Source organism: Delphinus delphis, chromosome 2 (genome assembly GCF_949987515.2).
Source record: "Delphinus delphis chromosome 2, mDelDel1.2, whole genome shotgun sequence".
Lineage (NCBI taxonomy): Eukaryota > Metazoa > Chordata > Mammalia > Artiodactyla > Delphinidae > Delphinus > Delphinus delphis.
This window is the reverse complement of record NC_082684.1, coordinates 62315331-62332553: the sequence shown is the minus strand read 5'-3', so window position 1 is coordinate 62332553 and position 17223 is coordinate 62315331. Positions and strand designations below refer to the sequence as shown.

Genomic DNA, 17223 nt, shown 5'->3' with positions numbered 1-17223 from the left:
CAGCTGGTCTCTTTCTGAGGTCTTCATTTCTTTTTGCTAACTACAATACTAATTCTGTCTTCATTTGTGAAAAGGGAAGTTTCATTTATTTAGCATAAATGAATCTTATTATTTTAATGATGAATCTCATTTCAAAGAATAAAGTACAGAAAAAACAACATTATCTGTTTCTAGACATTGTCTGTTTATATACACACACACACATAATATTCAGAGAGCATATATACGTATGTATGTGTGTGTATATATCTATGGTCTCTGAATATTTTTTCAAAGTAAACTTTGATGACATACAATGAAGCAGTTTATGATGTATGAAACTGTTGCAATCAGATGATCATTTTCCTCACAAATACTAAGATAAAGTATCTATAAAATGAGTGTTTTCATAAATTGTGCTGAAAAACTAGTGCTATCCATCTGGCAAAGATATACTAAACTCGAAGTTATACTTAAAAAGCCAACGTACTTACCATATGTCTCAATAATTTTAAGGTAAAATCTACTTGAAACAACATGTCTGGGACACATACACCATATCCAGTTGCCCAGAAGTTCATCTGTTAACCATTGTTCTGGCAGGGAGCATTGCTTTTTTTTAAGTAGAGACTAATTCAGTTTTGTAAAGCTCAAGTTTTTTTTTCTTCCGTAAAAGACTGTTCAACATTGATAAACCTTAATCTTCTTGAAGTTTAAATTGTCTCCAACATACAGTATTAAGAAAAAATATTCCATGAAAAACTAATTATAGTTTACTTTATTTATACACGTAAAACTCTGAACAAATGAATATATAATTCCATGGAGACAAAGTGACTTTCCTTTTGAACAGGAACTATGCTCTGTTTGTTTACTTGGGCAATCTTTTATCAAGTGAAGCCATTTCATAATTCAACTCAGCCCTCTTGTGTACTTTGGTGAACTTTTTCCAGATTCTCTATTGCGATTCAGATCCTTTTCTTTCTTTTTTTTTTTTTGATTCAGATCCTTATAATGAAATTTGTATTGAAGTAATAATATAAAATCACAAAAACTATGGCAACGAAGAGGATGAATTTACAGAGAAAGCATGTTTTAAAGCTTTGCTTTCTGAATTCTAGACCTGAATTAAATCCTATTAAATCACCATTTTCACAGGATGTAAAAGTCTGGTGTCTGTGTATATATGTTGGGTTTTTTTAATCATAATTTTTAACTCAGTCACCCTCTTAATTAACTGATATAAGTATATAAGCTGTTTTTCTTACCTTTCAGGAATGTTGGGAACACAAATTGAGTAATGTATGTGAAAAAAACTTTATGTCATTAGCTGGAAAGGAAGTCTTTCAGTCTAAGTTTATGTTATCCTTATTATGGAAAGACAAAGCCATATTTGGTGATGTCAGTGGTGTGGGGGGAGGGGCAATGCCAGTCAGAGCCACTGGGATCAGGACTTTTGTCTGAAAGAACTTATAAAAGCACGATCAGATTTAGTTCTTTCTCCCCAGAGGTCCTGCTAGATCTCCATGTTCTTATCCAGATACTGAACCAGCAGGTAGTACATAAATGTCCATAGTTATAAGATTATGCAGAAGCCGCATAGCACAGGGAGATCAGCTCAGTGACCACCTAGAGGGGCGGGATAGGGAGGGTAGGAGGGAGACGCAAGAGGGAGGAGATAATATGTGTACATATTGCTGAATCACTTTGTTATACAGCAGAAACTAACACACCATTGTAAAGCAATTATACTCCAATAAAGATGTTAAAAAAAAAAAAGAATGGAAATGAGTGTAGTGGAAGTAATGATTTTGTGAAAACCAGAATAGAGAATTTTAACAGAGGAGACCAGGGGGAAAAATGAAGTTAGCACACCAAATAAATGTGCTATATGAGAATCATACACAAAGAAATATAATGTCTTAGTGTGCTCTGTTCATAAAATGAGAATGATTTAAGGAGAAAGGCTTTTCTACCTCGCCTCTCTCCTCTCCTCTCCCTCTCTCTTTCTTTAATAATTATTGCTCCAAAGGCAAAGTTATGAATTGCCTTGAGAAAAAGTCCAAGCTCTTTTGTGGCTGCTGTGGTTTGATTACATGAATTTCATTCACCACTGTGCTTTTTGTATAATTTCCCCATTAGAAGGGAATGCCTTTACCTGGAAAAAAATAATCCACAAATCAACATAGCAATATTTGAGAGACTGACCAAGTCTAATTATGATAAAAATTGTTACAATTTAAAAAATTTAAGATTTTTAAAAATTTTAGAAGTTTTAGTATTTTATGTTTAATTTCCATTAATGTCCCACCATTTATGGTGGGATGTGTTGATGCTGAAGCTCTTACTACAGTCTATTTTCAGTTGGTGGGAAGGCATACAATGTTTACCTTCACTGCTCTTTTTGGTGTTTCAGCCAAGATGGGTGGCAGAATTCCCTTGTAAAAACCGAACAACCTATTGGAGAAATAAAAAGATTTATATAAGTAAGGGAATTAGGAAACAGGTGATTGTGCTGTTGTTTATGGATGAAGCAACTAATCTTAAAGTATTCCCAATTTCAATGTAGCACATCAGTCGTGAAATCTTCCTTTGTTTTAATTCTAAAGTGAAGAGATTATGATATCTACTATGACATTCAGAAGAGGAATAAATGATACTGAGACTGGAACCCCTTAGGTAAGTTGCTAAACATAATCATGAGTTGTACCTTAAAGCTAAAGTCAGCCCTCCTTAATCTAAGGAATCTTGAATTTATTTTTCCAGTTGTGTGGTTGGTAGTAGCCTCAAGCTGTCTACCGTCTTGCATTTCCTCCCTGTGATCACCAAATGAGGTTAGTGCTATACCTAAGCCCACTAGACTGAAACTTCTGAGGCTAACCAGGAGATGAAAACGTCAATTTTAGGTTTACTAACACAGGGGAACTAACAAACTCTATGGCTGTGGAACTAGGGCTCCCAGCTCTGTCCTGAATTAGTCATAATTTTTTTAACTTCCTTGGTGGAGATGGAAGGAGGTCAGGGAGGGCTAATTACAGGGACATACGCTGCTGACAGAAGAAATGTCAAACTCCCCTGCTGATATGCAATCTCACAGGGCATGGGACAGCTATTGTTGCCAATATTGAGGGACTCATGGTTACATATTCAGACACTTTTAGGAAAAAAAAGAATGAGTGCCATATGCTTTTGATAAGTTTTATAAAAAGTCACCACTTACTTCTCATTAAAATTTAAGATTCAAAATTTTATATTTGTCTGTCCTGGAATCTTTACATATATATATGCTATACCCTCATTTAAACCTGAAAATATTTCAACAGAAGAGAATATTCTGCATCATTTTCTGAGATAATCAGTTTCCCTGGTGAACCCATAAGTGGCTACAGATAAAGGCAGGACTCAACGTGTTCCTATTTTAGGATATACATTTAATATCCTAGAGAAAGCTGGAGCTTCTCTGATTGACCCATCAAACTTCACTCCATCTCCCTTATTTGGGTTCTGCTTCTAGCTGAGCTTCTGGAACAATAACGTTAAGAATTTATTCAGATTAACCCACTGTGCCACCCAATCCAACATGGTGACCTCTTTTTTTTTTTTTTTTTTTTTTTTGCAGCACGCGGGCCTCCCACAGCTGTGGCCTCTCCCGTTGCGGAGCACAGGCTCCAGACGCGCAGGCTCAGCGGCCAGGGCTCACGGGCCCAGCCGCTCCGCGGCATGTGGGTGTGCACACATGTGTATGTAACCAGGACACAAATATTTGTTAAGATTATGGATTTTATGAAGAGGAAGAAAGGAATTAAATGATCCCCTGATGTGGTCTTATTTTGCCCACTATTTTCGACCTAATGAATAGTACTAGCATTTGTATATAGGAAGTAAAGCAGAATCTGCTTTGAAGAACTATGGGAATTCATGAATTCCCCCCACCTCCTTTCCATTGCAACTACTGATGCCTGAAATTCACTTGTAAAACTTAAATACTCTTTGTCATTTAAATTTCATTATAAATTAATTATTATATAATTTTCAGCATGAGAGTGACTAAGCATAGGTTTGGTCTTCCTAAAAGATAAATGTGATTTTCCTGAATAGAAGTTCTATATTTATAATAAAAGACATTATTAGTTCTGTTTTTCTTGGGCTGATTTTTTCACATCTGGAAGAGTATGTCTGGGTATAGGGGGGAAACAAAGAAGAACATTTAAGTAAGTAAAGCTTTTAGGACAGAGTGTCCTGATTAATAGAGGTACTTGAAATCCCATACAATGGAGAACAGATATAGGACGAACAGTTGCTCAGCCTGGAGAAGAAAGAGCTTAGGGACAAACATGAGGAACATGATGGATCTTTTGAAAAATGAGCATGTAGGAAAGAGATTAGACTTTTCTGTTTGTTTCCAGGTGGTAGAACTAGGACCAACAGGTTCAAGCAACAAGGAAAGACACATTTTTGGCTCAGTGGGAGCTTAATACGAGGAAGTACTTCTAATAATCTGAACTATCTGAAGATAGAATGGACTCTCTTGAAGAGTGTGAGTTCCTTTTGGTATGTGGTCAAGCGGTCTGGATGGCCACTCATCATGGATGCCAGAAGTGGACGTACACGGCAATGAAAGGATTTGAGGGACCTCAAGCTTGGTTTACTCCATTCCTCAGATTTTGTTATTCTAAGAAAAAGAACAAGAAGACATGGGAAAGCACTTTTCTGAAGAGACAAACTCTGCATTACTTTGAACTTTTGCCTAACGTGGAGCACTGCTTCTCTGGAGGAGGACAAGAAGTCTTATAAGCAACACAGAAGGTCTTCATTTTAAAAATGATGAGAGAAAATATTAAAAAGAGGTGTAAGGCAGGAGGGAAGAAAGGCAGCTGGGAGAGCCATAAGGATCTAATCTGAAAAGAGCTGGGAGGTCCAGAGCCCTCTGCTTCATGTTGGCGATGCTTCCTTGATGCGTCCTCTTTCTCCACTCTCTGCTCTGCTCCTTTCATGTGCAATCATCTTCCCCTCCCCCACCAGCTCCAGCCATCCCACCAACCTGAACTCTCTAATGAGGAATGAAGAGCTTTAAAGGGAGATTCTCAAGGACCATGGGCAGCATTTGCTGGCAAATGGGAAGCTAGAACTATGTACTTCCTTGCATTATTTTTACAGTATATCCATGCAATATCGGGCAACTATGGAATAGCCAGGCTGGCACCTCTTCTGCTGAGAATTGCCCCACCCAATTTTTTTTAAACCACTGGAACCAACGTATTAGTACAATATGATACTGCTTGTAGGCAGTGGTTGACTGGGCATCTCGCTACATGGATCCAAGTGGTTTTCTGCCTCTGTGCCCCAGCTAATCTGACCCAAGCAGTGCTTTTCTCCAGGATTTTGGAATTGGAATTGAAAAGGTCAGCCTCTCACTCTGTGTGGCTGAAGCTCTAAGATATAAAGCTAGAATATCAACAGCAGTCATGTTTTCTGTCAATCTGCAGTGATAAGAAAGAAGGAAGCCATCGTTCAGGGAAACAAAGAAGAAAGATAGAGAAGTTCTGGTACTGTGAGTGTGATCCCGCTGACAGGATTTCTTTAAGTCTAGTTACACCGTGACCCTTCTTAAATACTGACATTTCCCTTTGCTTTTGATCCTTTGAGATACCCAGTAACATTTATAATAAATTCCTTTATGTACTTACAACCCAAAGTCCCGGATCAGGAAATTGGTCCCTACAGCCAAAGTGGCTGCTGCTGTACCTCCGTACCACGCCCTCTCCCATGAAAAGCGTTCGGTCAGGTAAGAGTAGCACTTGGGCCAATCCAAAGAGTCACACCCAAAATGTGATCAAGAATGCAAATCTAAACTACAATGAGGTACCACCTCACACCAGTCAGAATGGACATAATTAAGAAGTCTACAAATAATAAGTGTTAGAGAGGGTGTGAAGAAAAGGGAACCCTCTTACACTGTTGGTGGGAATGTAAATTGGTGGAGTTATTATGGAAAACAGTATGGAGGTTCCTCAAACAACTAAAAATAGAGTTGCCGTATGATCCAGCAATCCCACTCCTGGGCATATGCCCAGACAAAGCTATAATTCGAAAAGATACATGCACCCCTACGTTCGTAGAAGCACTATTTATAATAGCCAAGGCATGGAAATAACCTAAATGTCCATCGACAGATGAATGGATAAAGAAGATGTGGTATATATGTACAATGGAGTACTACTCAGCTATAAAAAAGAATGAAATAATGCTGTTTGCAGCTACATGTATGGACCTAGAGATTATCATACTAAGCGAAGTAAGTCAGAAGGAGAAAGACAAATACCATATATCACTCATATGTGGAATCTAAAATATGACATGAACATATCTATGAAACAGAAACAGGCAGAGAATGGACTTGTGGTTGCCAAGGGGGAGAGGGGGTGAGGGAGAGAAGAACTGGGAGCTTGCGATTAGCAAACTACTATTTATAGGACGGATAAACAACAAGGGGCTACTGTATAGCAAAGGGAACTATATTCAATATCCTGTGATAAACCAGAAAGGAAAAGAATATGAAAACAAATATATATTGATATATGCATAACTGAATCGCTATGCTGTACGGCAGAAATTAATACAACATTGTAAATGTAAATCAACTATACTTCAACAAAATTTTTTTAAAAATGTGAGCAAGAGAACGTGGGTAAGGCCTCAAGCTGATGACATATTTTTCTGACTTGATTAGATAATTACTGGAAGCTTTCCTAATGTAAAGTATGATATACAGATTCTAAAAAACCAAAAGGACTTGTAATGTTTTATGAAGAAGATACTTTCTTTTTGGCTAAAGAACTGATGTTTGTACTCACATGCACTGTTCATTCTGCCAATTTTTTCTGTGTTCATGTAATTTTGGCTTGAAATACAGAGCATATAGCTTACCAGGACAATAAGCAGGGAAGTTAAGAGATTTGTGACACCCATATCAACATGCTTTATCCCGCTTACTTCCCAGGACATTCAGTCGACTCCCTGAATGAATGGAAAGTGAGATTCTAATGTCTACTGGAAAGACAGTAAAACCACCACAGTGGTTTGTTTTTTCTTGTTTTTTGGGTTTTTTTTTTTTGCAGTACACGGGCCTCTCACTGCTGTGGCCTCTCCTGTTTGCGGAGCACAGGCTCCGGACGCGCAGGCTCAGCGGCCATGGCTCACGCGCCCTGCCGCTCCGCGGCATGTGGGATCTTCCTGGACCGGGGCACGAACCCGTGTCCCCTGCATCGGCAGGCGGACTCCCAACCACTGCGCCACCAGGGAAGCCCCACCACAGTGGTTTTAAGTTTTGACCCACATCAAGCCAACTGGCGAACTCTTTGGAAGAGACACAAGAACCAACCGCAAGACCTCCCATAAAACTGTTGTATAACTGTATGGAAGCCCTCATATATCGTCTCTCAGAGTTGTTTCTTCTAAAAGTTGTGAGTTCGATTTTAACTATCCTGTGTAGGAAAATGTTAACTTGGATGTGTATAGACTTTTGTTGACATTGTTATAAGTAAAAATAGTCAAATTTGTTGAATGCTTAATATGGACTAGCCACTCTGTTAAGAATAAATATATGAAGGCATATGGACATATTTAATCTCATCCAACTCTCACAACAATCCTTTGAAGTAGCAATAATTATTTTCTTCATTTTGCAGGTGAAGCCTGTGAGCCTATCACTACCGAACAGGAGACTCAAATCAAGTTCCACTGTCCTCACAGTCTCTTTCCTTGACCACTGAGCTGTAAAGGTATTGTAGTTTTTCTTAAAATAAAATCATTTTTACAAACACCTTTGAAAAGTCAAGTTATTTCTGTTGCAAAAATATTTTGTCATTTCTTATTTTAAGAGGAAGAAGAAGCAGCAATTAAAACTCAGGTTTCTAGTCCATTTCCATTCAATTCTCTTTTAAAGTAACATACCACACTACCTGCACAACTGATAGATCTGGGCTGAGATGAACAGGATCATTTCCTGGGAAAACTTTTGGGTTGTTCATTAAATATTTTCTAGGTGGATCAGATGAGAAAAAAAAAGTAGGCCCTAGGATCAACTTTTTTTCCCCATAGGATAAAGTTTTTCCCTTAAGAGAGACACCAGGATAATTCTGTCAGTGTGGGGAAAAGTCAATGCATAGTTCAGTAATATAATAAAACACAGAAATATTAATAAAATAAAAACTGTTGTTATCCAAAAAGTCAGCGGGGAGCACCTTTGGCTGTTGACTTAACAGATACCCTCCTCACCCCTCCTTGTTCCTTGAGGTGCAGGTATTCACTGTCCCCTTCTCCAGTCCAGGGGGTGAAGCAGAGTTCTTCAAACCTATCATGGTGGTCCCAACCCCTTGAGTCGGTTGAGCATGGACATACGACCCAAGCCTAGCCCATTGTACCAGCAAAGAGGGAGGGATGCATGCTGCAAGTCTTGGATTTCTAGCCTAAGGAAAAGAGCACATAGGAAGAAAAGCCCCTCTTTTCCACTAGATGTTGTCCTCACTGCATGAGATCCCTGTGTACCAGGGCCAAGTGAGATATCATTGCCCACAAGTTGAGCATGGCCATCAAAGGCAAATAGGACCTGGACCTTGATGACCTGGGCTGCTCAATGAACCAATCTTGGCATCCTACCTCCAGATTGCTGGTTATGTGAAATTAAAAATAAACCTTTACTATTTGAGCTGCTTCCAGTTAGATCTTCTGCTAACCTACAGCTAAAAGCATTCTGATACAAACAGCTTTAACACCACCATTTCTGAAAAAGTCTTAAATTGTAATTCTTAAATCATAATCATAGTGAAGATAGTTGTTAAATGTTAAGCAAAGCACTTAGAAGGAGACTGTGAAAACCATTTTGAAAATGTTTTTAGATTATTTCTTTCAGGAGCCTATCACGCATTAAAACGCTATCCCATTAGGATGATTACTTGTGAAAGAGCCCCCACCCTGCAGATGGAATGTGGAGAAGTTCACAGGCAAAAATGAGGACGGAGCTCCAGGTCTCCAAAGCCATTCGATCACGATGGTTCCCATACTGACTGAGAGTTGTTATTCAGGAATATTGGTGACAAAGAGTATTACAATACTGGATCACATTTGTTTTTAATTGTATGATCAAAACAGGCCTTGTATTACTTATGTACATCTATAAAATGAAGATCAAAACTGCATTGCACGTGTTCTTCTCAAAGACGCAGCTCACACATAGCTTATTTGAAATACAGATTTATGCCAAACCCCGCAAAATAATTTTACCCCTCATTTCCCCCCCACCCCGCTTTTTAAAGTGTGAAGCTATTTAACGTGTTGGGTGGCTCCAAGGTCATACACCAACTAGTAGAAAAATGTTAATTGTACAAAGTAAGGAGATGTGGAATTTTCTTTGAGTTCCAGTTGGTGGTTCATTTACAAACCCTGGAAGAAGCCTTCCTGTTGTCTCTCATTAGTAGGGACCAATCGTAGGTTACCTTGTCTAAGGTCCAAACTTTAGACCCCCTCAAGAAACCAGACAGATCCTTAATGAAATATCTTGTACCTGACAACATCTTTAGTCCATTTGGAAGGCTGAAAAAAAGTTACCTGCTTTAAGTCAGCTACTGAAATCTGAAGACTCTGTGGTAAATAGTGGGTAGAAAGGAGAGGGCTTAACATTCTCAAAATTGGACTCAGGTAAAGAAACCAAAAAGGAGTAGATAAATCCCATCTGCCCCTCTTTTTTCCCCTGCGAGTCACCTCCTTGTTGGTTTTGCTGTTATTTTTCTAATTTAGTATGTAGAAAATGTTTGTTTGGAAGTCATTTGTACTGTAGCGTTGGACTGCTCCTACAGGTGGGCCGGGAAATTTCTGAAGTTGCTAGGCTGGTAAGCAAGGTTTTGGCCTTAGGAGCCACAACATGGAATCTATTCTTCTTTACAGCTCCCAAGGAGAAAGGGAAACAGTGCAGCTGCTTCACACGTGACCTTTAGGGGGAGTCATACCTGTTGTCCATCAGAAAGGTTATCATAAAACTCAACTGATAGATTCCTGAGAAATGAGTGTGAGGAAACTGTGAATAAATTATTTCCCTCTTAAGGGAGGAAAAGATCAATGTACACATCTGCTACCTGTGGAAACCAAGGTTTTCCCTGGTTGCTGGAGACGAAGGGTTCTGGGGCCCAAACCGCTGAGATTCATAACCTGGGTCCAGCGACCATCACACACCAGGATGGAGGTGCACATCATCCAAGCATAAAAAGGCCCATTAAAGAAATGATTTCCAAGTTGAAAAGCCATTTTCAAAGCCACCTGCAGCACACTCACATGAGATGGATGTTTTCACCTGGATCCCACTTCTTTGCCAAAAACCTGGCATTCAGTAAAAGTCCAGAGCAGCAATAACTCTCACCACTGAAGCATGAAATAGGAGCAACAGGGAAAGTGACACCAGATCCCCAGTTGGGGAAATTGGAAAACATTAACATGTCTGTGTACCTAACAGAGCACAATTACTACATTTTATTTTGTTTCAACAGTCAGGACCTAAATGAACATCACCATTCAGTTCTGTTCTGGGCAATGATCCAAGCTCATCTTTCGTACAGTTGATTTTGAATCCTTATAGTCAATCATATCTTCACAATTTGTTCTTCTTTCAGGCTTCAGGCATCCTCCTGATTTCCATTTCTTGTTTGGAAGCCTTGAGTCATCTGTTCTGGCAACATGACCAACCCAAATCAGTCATTTTCTCCAAATTATATTGAAATAGGGATCTCGCTAGTTTGTTTTCTTCCTCCTTCTTTCTTTCACATAATTTTCCCTTTAAGGATCTCCTAATACAAAGCTGATTGAAGGCATACAATATCCTCTTTCTTCTGCCGTTGTCAAATCCAAGTTTCTTACCCACATGCTGTAGCTCTGTAATTAAAACAATGAGGGTGGCACTCAGCCCTGGGTTATGAGTGTATGGCTCCCATTGCTCGATGGGTCCTGTATCCCAGGGCAGAATTCTGGCCTTGACACTACAACTTTAGGGCATAATTCTGACATCATTTACACTCCACAAGTCTTAGCGGCTCACAGAATCCAAATGAAAGAGTGCAGTTCCATGGTTCTATTATTTGAATTATGTAGAATCTGCAATCTGAAGTTCTCAAAATTGCACACATCTTGGGGCCATTTTCATTTAGGCAAAGGAGAGAGGGAAAACTAGATATCCTTCAAAGGAGAGGAAAAACAGCTTACAGAGAGTAAGTGACACAGGTTCTTCTTTTAAAAGCAGCGACTGAACTTCAAGAAAGGGCAACATAAAGAAAATTTCAGCTAAGATTCTAACATAAAACTAACAAAAGTTCTCCCTGCTTCAACTCATATCAGGTCTCCAGGAACAAACAATACAGTTATTACTTTTCATTACAGAGAATTAATTGAATTGAGTTTCTGCATATGGACCTTGGATATATTTGTTACTCCAAACCCTACCACTTTCATTACATGCTGTACGGAGGAATTCTTTAAAGTTCTCCTCAACATACTTTTTAACTGAACTTTCAGTATGCTTTTACCACCACAATTAAACTTTGTTGATGTGTCTAAAATAAAATACAACTTTGATTTTCTAAGATACAAAAAATTAGTTTAGCTGTCAGTATCATTTAGGAGGTAGGTCCATGGCTCCATTCCCTGGAAAGCTGGCAGGATGCTCAACGCACCAAAGATGTTGCACAGCTCAGCCCAAAGAAGGCATTAGCATGATATAAGAACCAGAACCCTGACGGAAAACGCTAAGGAAAGAAAAAGCAAAAGAGATATTTGAGAAGCAACTCACATGGTAAATAATATGGGTAGAATGTGGTGTTAATTGCTCCATGAATCTATAAGTGAAGAGACACATTTAGAACTGACCATGCAAAAAGTGTAGTAATTTTCAGTTACAGCAGATTACCTTGCTTATAAAGATGAACATGTTTCCATTAGGGAATAAGAATCATGTAAGGGAAGTCTTTCACTCATGTGGATGGTAACTCTGAGGAAAAAGACTCAAAAAAAAAAAAAAAGAAAAGCAACCAAAACAACTCTATTTCTTGGACTGGGACCGAAAACCAGGAAAAAAGGACCTGACTGTGGAGTCAGAAGGTCCTTTGCCAGCCAGCTCCCAGCTCTCTGCTAAATAAGTCCTGCTGAAGAAATTCCTTGCTCCATTCTAGTCACCCCCATCCTCTCACCAATCCCCCTTTTTGTATTTCCTCTGTTTCCAATTTCTGTCCTCCCCATTTGTGAAGTCATCATTCATTTATTCACTCACTTATTCTTTCAGTATATTTTGTTCCAAGCACTAAGCTAAACACCTTTTTCTAGGGTCAAATGTTGATAGAGTAGTTCTGTTGTCCCCCAAATCAACTAAGACCTTAATTTTCTCCGGGAAGCTTTCTCTGGGATGTAGACAAATATCTTGATATTGCTCCTGCTTGCAATATTTGACCAAGATGTTGCCTTTCATGTTACACTATGTGCTTGGCACTTGGTAACACTCAGATATTATATTGAATACACTGATATTCAAATAAGAAATGTATATACTTATGCATATATGTCTATACATATGCATACGTATGTATATAGTCCATATACATAGATATGACTTGGTATCCATATTAACAGTCTGAATGACTTGTATATTTTTAACTGAGTAGAGTATGTATTATTCACGTGATTACCATATTTAATCCAGATTATAAATTGCTTTTTTTTTTAAATATGTATTTATTTGGCTGCGCTGGGTCTTAGTTGCAGCATGCGGGATGCGGGATCTAGTTCCCTGACCAGGGATCGAACCCGGGCCCCCTGTATTGGGAGCATGGAGTCTTAACCATTGGAGTCTTAACCACTGGACCACCAGGGAAGTCCCTATAAATTGCTTGACAATGGCCACTCCTGTTCTTTATCACCACCCTCTAGCATTTAATATTCATTTGATTCTACCTGTCAGTAAAGGCAATATGATGTAGTGGAATGTGCGCTCTGGAGCAACCCTCCTTGGGTTGGAATTCTAGCTCAATCATGTGTTAGCTGTTTACCTAGCATGAAAAACTGTTGGCACAAAAGGTGAGCAAATTAATTCCAAAAGATTACTGCCAGAATAGAGATGTTTTTTATGCCAGCCCTCTCTACAAGTGCTTATGGAAATGAGTTAGTACATTGCTGTAAGTTGCCTGATTTTATAGCTTGACCTAGCTGCAGGGCTGTATATGACCACAGCTGGCGCAGAAAGCCTCAGTATTCAGAGATGTCCTTTACAAATGGAGCCTTACCTAAGTGTGTGACCCAGTGCCTTAGGAATTCACACCCCGTTGCGGAATTCTGCCACAACCAAGTCATACATGTTTGAGACCAAAGATGCTGTGCACTAAGTAGGCTACTCCCAAAGTATAAGTCACATTTGGAAATGTATTAACTCTTTATGACCACCAGTTGTTACAGTAGGCTCCAAATTAATTTCTTGAAGTGCCCCCTAGTGGTACCAGAGTTAAATGCAACTCAACAACTGTCGCAACCCTGCCAAAGAACAAAGCTTTGGACCAGGGCATTTTGTAGGTTACAGATTACAGTCTGATTTAGCAGACTTTCAATTCACTAAATTAGGCTCCAAAGGAACAGTATTATAACAGCTTGGACTTCTACTGGAATTGAGATTACTGAGAGAAAGTTTAGAAAGAAAACCATCAATCATTGTGCTTAATGCTTTACAACTATTATCTCATTCAACTTTTACATGAAATAGAGTGTACTCTTTCCATTTCATAGACAAGGACAAGAGACTCCATGAAGTTAAGCAACTTTCCTACTGGTCAAACAGCTTGTAAGTGGTGTAGTTGTGATAAGAACGAAAGTCTACTTGACTCTAAAACTTCTACCCTTGAACGCTGTGCTTGACTCCTGTGTCCTCAGGGAGAGAGAATCAGGTCACTGAGAAATGTCATTCCACCTCCTGGCTCTAGTGCTCCTTCTGTGCCTGTGTCTCCAGTGCTTGCGGCCCAGGTTCTGCCTGGTTTCTGGGAGGGGCTAAAATGCTGGGTTTTGAACGGAAGAACAGCTGAGCCAGGGTTTGTAGCCCCTCTTGTCATCCAAGTCCTCTGCACCAGTTTTTTAAGCACCTGAGTTCTTAGTTAATTGATTTAAACACAAGATAAACGGGTAGTCACCGAGCTTTCTGGATTTAATAAATCAAAGTCTATCTGTACTTTATGGATTTCTGGATGCGCACAGTCTTCCAGATCACTCTGAAAAACTGTTTCCTTCACACCACATTATTATCAATGAATAATTAAGGGTTAACTGTTTTCCTAACGAACTCTTTCAGTCAGTGTTCTAGAAAACTACAAGTTGGATAAACTACATAGAATTCAAGACATCTGAAAAACAATGCAGAAGCCAACCCTAGGGCTCAGTTTCTGGACCTCATCTATCTCTCCCTGGTGATTTCATCCAGTCATATGACTTTAATTATCATCCTTACGCTGTTAACTGTCATCCATCTCCAGTTCACCCAGTCATCTACTCAACACCTCCACTTGCATATTTAGGAGGCATCTCATAATTAGCATGTTCAAAAGAAACTCCTGATTCTTCCACCACAAACTTGCTCCACCCACAATATTCTCCAAACCTCTTAACGGTAAGTCCATCTTTCCAGGCACGCAGGCCAGAAACTTTGAAAGCATACTTGAGTTTTGTCTTTCTTGTATTCATCTCTATTACCCTGGCCCAAGCCCTAATCGTATTGCACTTGAACCTTTGTGCTAGTCTCCTAACTAGTTTCTCTATGCTCTATTCCCAAAGCAGTGACAGAATACTCCCGTTAAGATGAAAGGCAGATCATATCGCTCCTTTGCTCCCAACCTGCCATCGTTCTCCCATCTCCCTCAGAACAAAACCAAAACCCCTTCAAAAGCCCCAGGCAATCTGCTTCCACACACTGCATCATACCTTCCCCCTCATCTCCTATGATGCCTTCCTTGGTTCACAGCCCTCCAGTCCACTGACCTTGTTCTCATTCTTTGGAGCAGGCATGCTCCCACCCCAGGGCCTTGACACTTAGGGCATCTTGCCTGGGATCCTCTCTGCCACTTGTCCCCATTGTCTCACTCCTCACCTCCTTAAACTGCACAAACGTTACCTTCTCAGTGAGGCCTGACCTCACCTCTCTTCTACTTAAAATTGCAACATCCTCACTTGAGTACTACCTATCCTTTCTGCCTGCTTTATTTTTCTTTATAGAACTTATCCCCTTCAAACATGTTTGTAGTTTACCTGCTTGCTTTATATTGCCTGTTGCTAGATCCATGAGGACAGGGCAGGAGTTTTTGTCCATTTTATTTACTGCTGTATTCCCCTGGCTAAATATGGGAGCTGACATATAATAGGTGTTTGCTAAATTCTTGTTGAATGAAAGAATAGATGCATTATATTCCCACTGATCCAGTGTGATGGTGTTGTGAATAGAAAGTTGTACCTAGCATTTTGAACTATTCCAAGATCAATCTCTTACACTTTCCTACCAAATGTCAATGCTTCCTGGTTTCTTTGGAATCACCTAGACGTCACCAAAATGGCTATCAAAGAGGAAAGTTTTGGGCATTTGATCTAGTGCACAGGAGTGAAATTCAAGAAATAGCAACTGAGGAAGCCTCGACTTTGTGTGAGTTATTATCCCCCATCAGCTGGCAAGCCACGATAGCAAACGGCATTTTTACCCACCAAACCCACTCATCCCTTCTCCCTGCTGGCAGAACCTAATTCTAGTGTTCACACCTTTGACGCCATGTGCTCTGGAAAGGGAACTCCCTCCAGCCCTGGCGTGATGGAGTAAATCATCTGGTCTTATTCTTCTGGCGCGTAATAGAATGAGACATGAGCGTGCAACTTAATTCTAGCCAATAAAACTTGAGGGGGCTTTTGAGAGAGGACTTTTCCTCCTCCTAAAAAAATGGGATTCTTGTGCCTCACCTCTAGAAATTTGGATTTGGTAGGTCTGAGTGGAGGTTCAGGAATTTGCATTTTTAATACCACCCCCAATTCTGATGCGGAAAGTCCAGGAACTGCATATCGAAAAATAGAAAGAAAAAAAAAAAAAAACAACTTCCCTATAAGGTTAGTGACCTGGGGCTGCTCTTACCCAGATGTCTATCTGTTAGGAAGCAGGCCAAATACTCAGTGCCATTAACAGGTAATTCCTCCAGGAAGGTCATGAAATTATTCTCACTTTCCTCCACTTTCTAGTCTAGAATGTACTCACTTTTTGAGCCAAAGACTGCTAATTGAAGGTGTGTTCCATCCTGGCCTCCAAGACCAGGAAGGTACAGGTATTCTTACTATCAGTCATTGCTAAATAGGGGACCAGATTGCATGCCCCCAAGACATGCTGGTTAGAGGTACTTTGTTCCTACCTCTTGGTTTCCTCTTTGGTTTATTTAGGAACAACACTGAGACATGCAAAAAACAGATTATTTTCTTACCCACATCTTTTCAGAAGAGGTTAATATTTCATTCCACCTCCCACAAGAGTAGCAGAAATCCTGGTTGGCATGAAGCACATTTTCACTGTTTGAATATGAGAAGAAAATTCAAATGAGGGTACTTTTCTTTCATTCCTAAATAGTCGTGCATTTTGCAGAACAGGTACAACAGGAAGTAGCCCCTGGTGTAAAGCAAGCAGGACCACACCTATGGTTGTCTGAGCTGAAGAATAGGAAAATGCTTTCCTTATGCTTTAGGGAGTGAACCAACAAAGAAGTCAGGCTTCTCTAGGGTTCTGCAGGGGAACGATTTTTAGAGAGGCGGTCTTGCATGGGGAGTGTGGCTACAGATTTAGCTTCTAAGATAATTACTTATTTGAAGAAAAATGACCTCTGAATTACCCACTAATCTTGATGCTTAGACTTCCCACCAAAGCCACTAAGTGTCTGGGGCTCTTTTGTTCCAAGGAGTTCCACATTTCTTACATACAGTCTGTATTTTTCGTTACCATTTGGTTACCGTTTTCAAGAACATTTACTTATTTATCAGCAAGTATTTCATGAGCACCTACTATATACCTAGTACTAATTATCAACAGTACATTTAATTTGGTCATTGAAATAGCAAACATGCTAAAATTTTGTCAAGTATCAAGTCCATGAGCTAGAGAGATCCAGCCACAGTATTCTATTAACCTGTGTAGTTTGTCCATGAGGCAGGAAAGGC

General features: G+C 39.6%; 1 protein-coding gene across 3 annotated transcripts in view; it reads right to left on the bottom strand.

Annotated features, from left to right (window-relative positions):
- Nucleotides 1-17223, bottom strand: part of SLC25A21 (solute carrier family 25 member 21) — a 516568-nt gene that overhangs the window by 75145 nt on the left and 424200 nt on the right. For all 3 annotated transcript variants that reach the window (XM_060004663.1, XM_060004662.1, XM_060004664.1), the window contains one exon: nt 2370-2436. In XM_060004663.1, coding sequence (XP_059860646.1) covers nt 2370-2436 — 67 coding nt within the window. The remainder of the gene's footprint in view (nt 1-2369; nt 2437-17223) is intronic.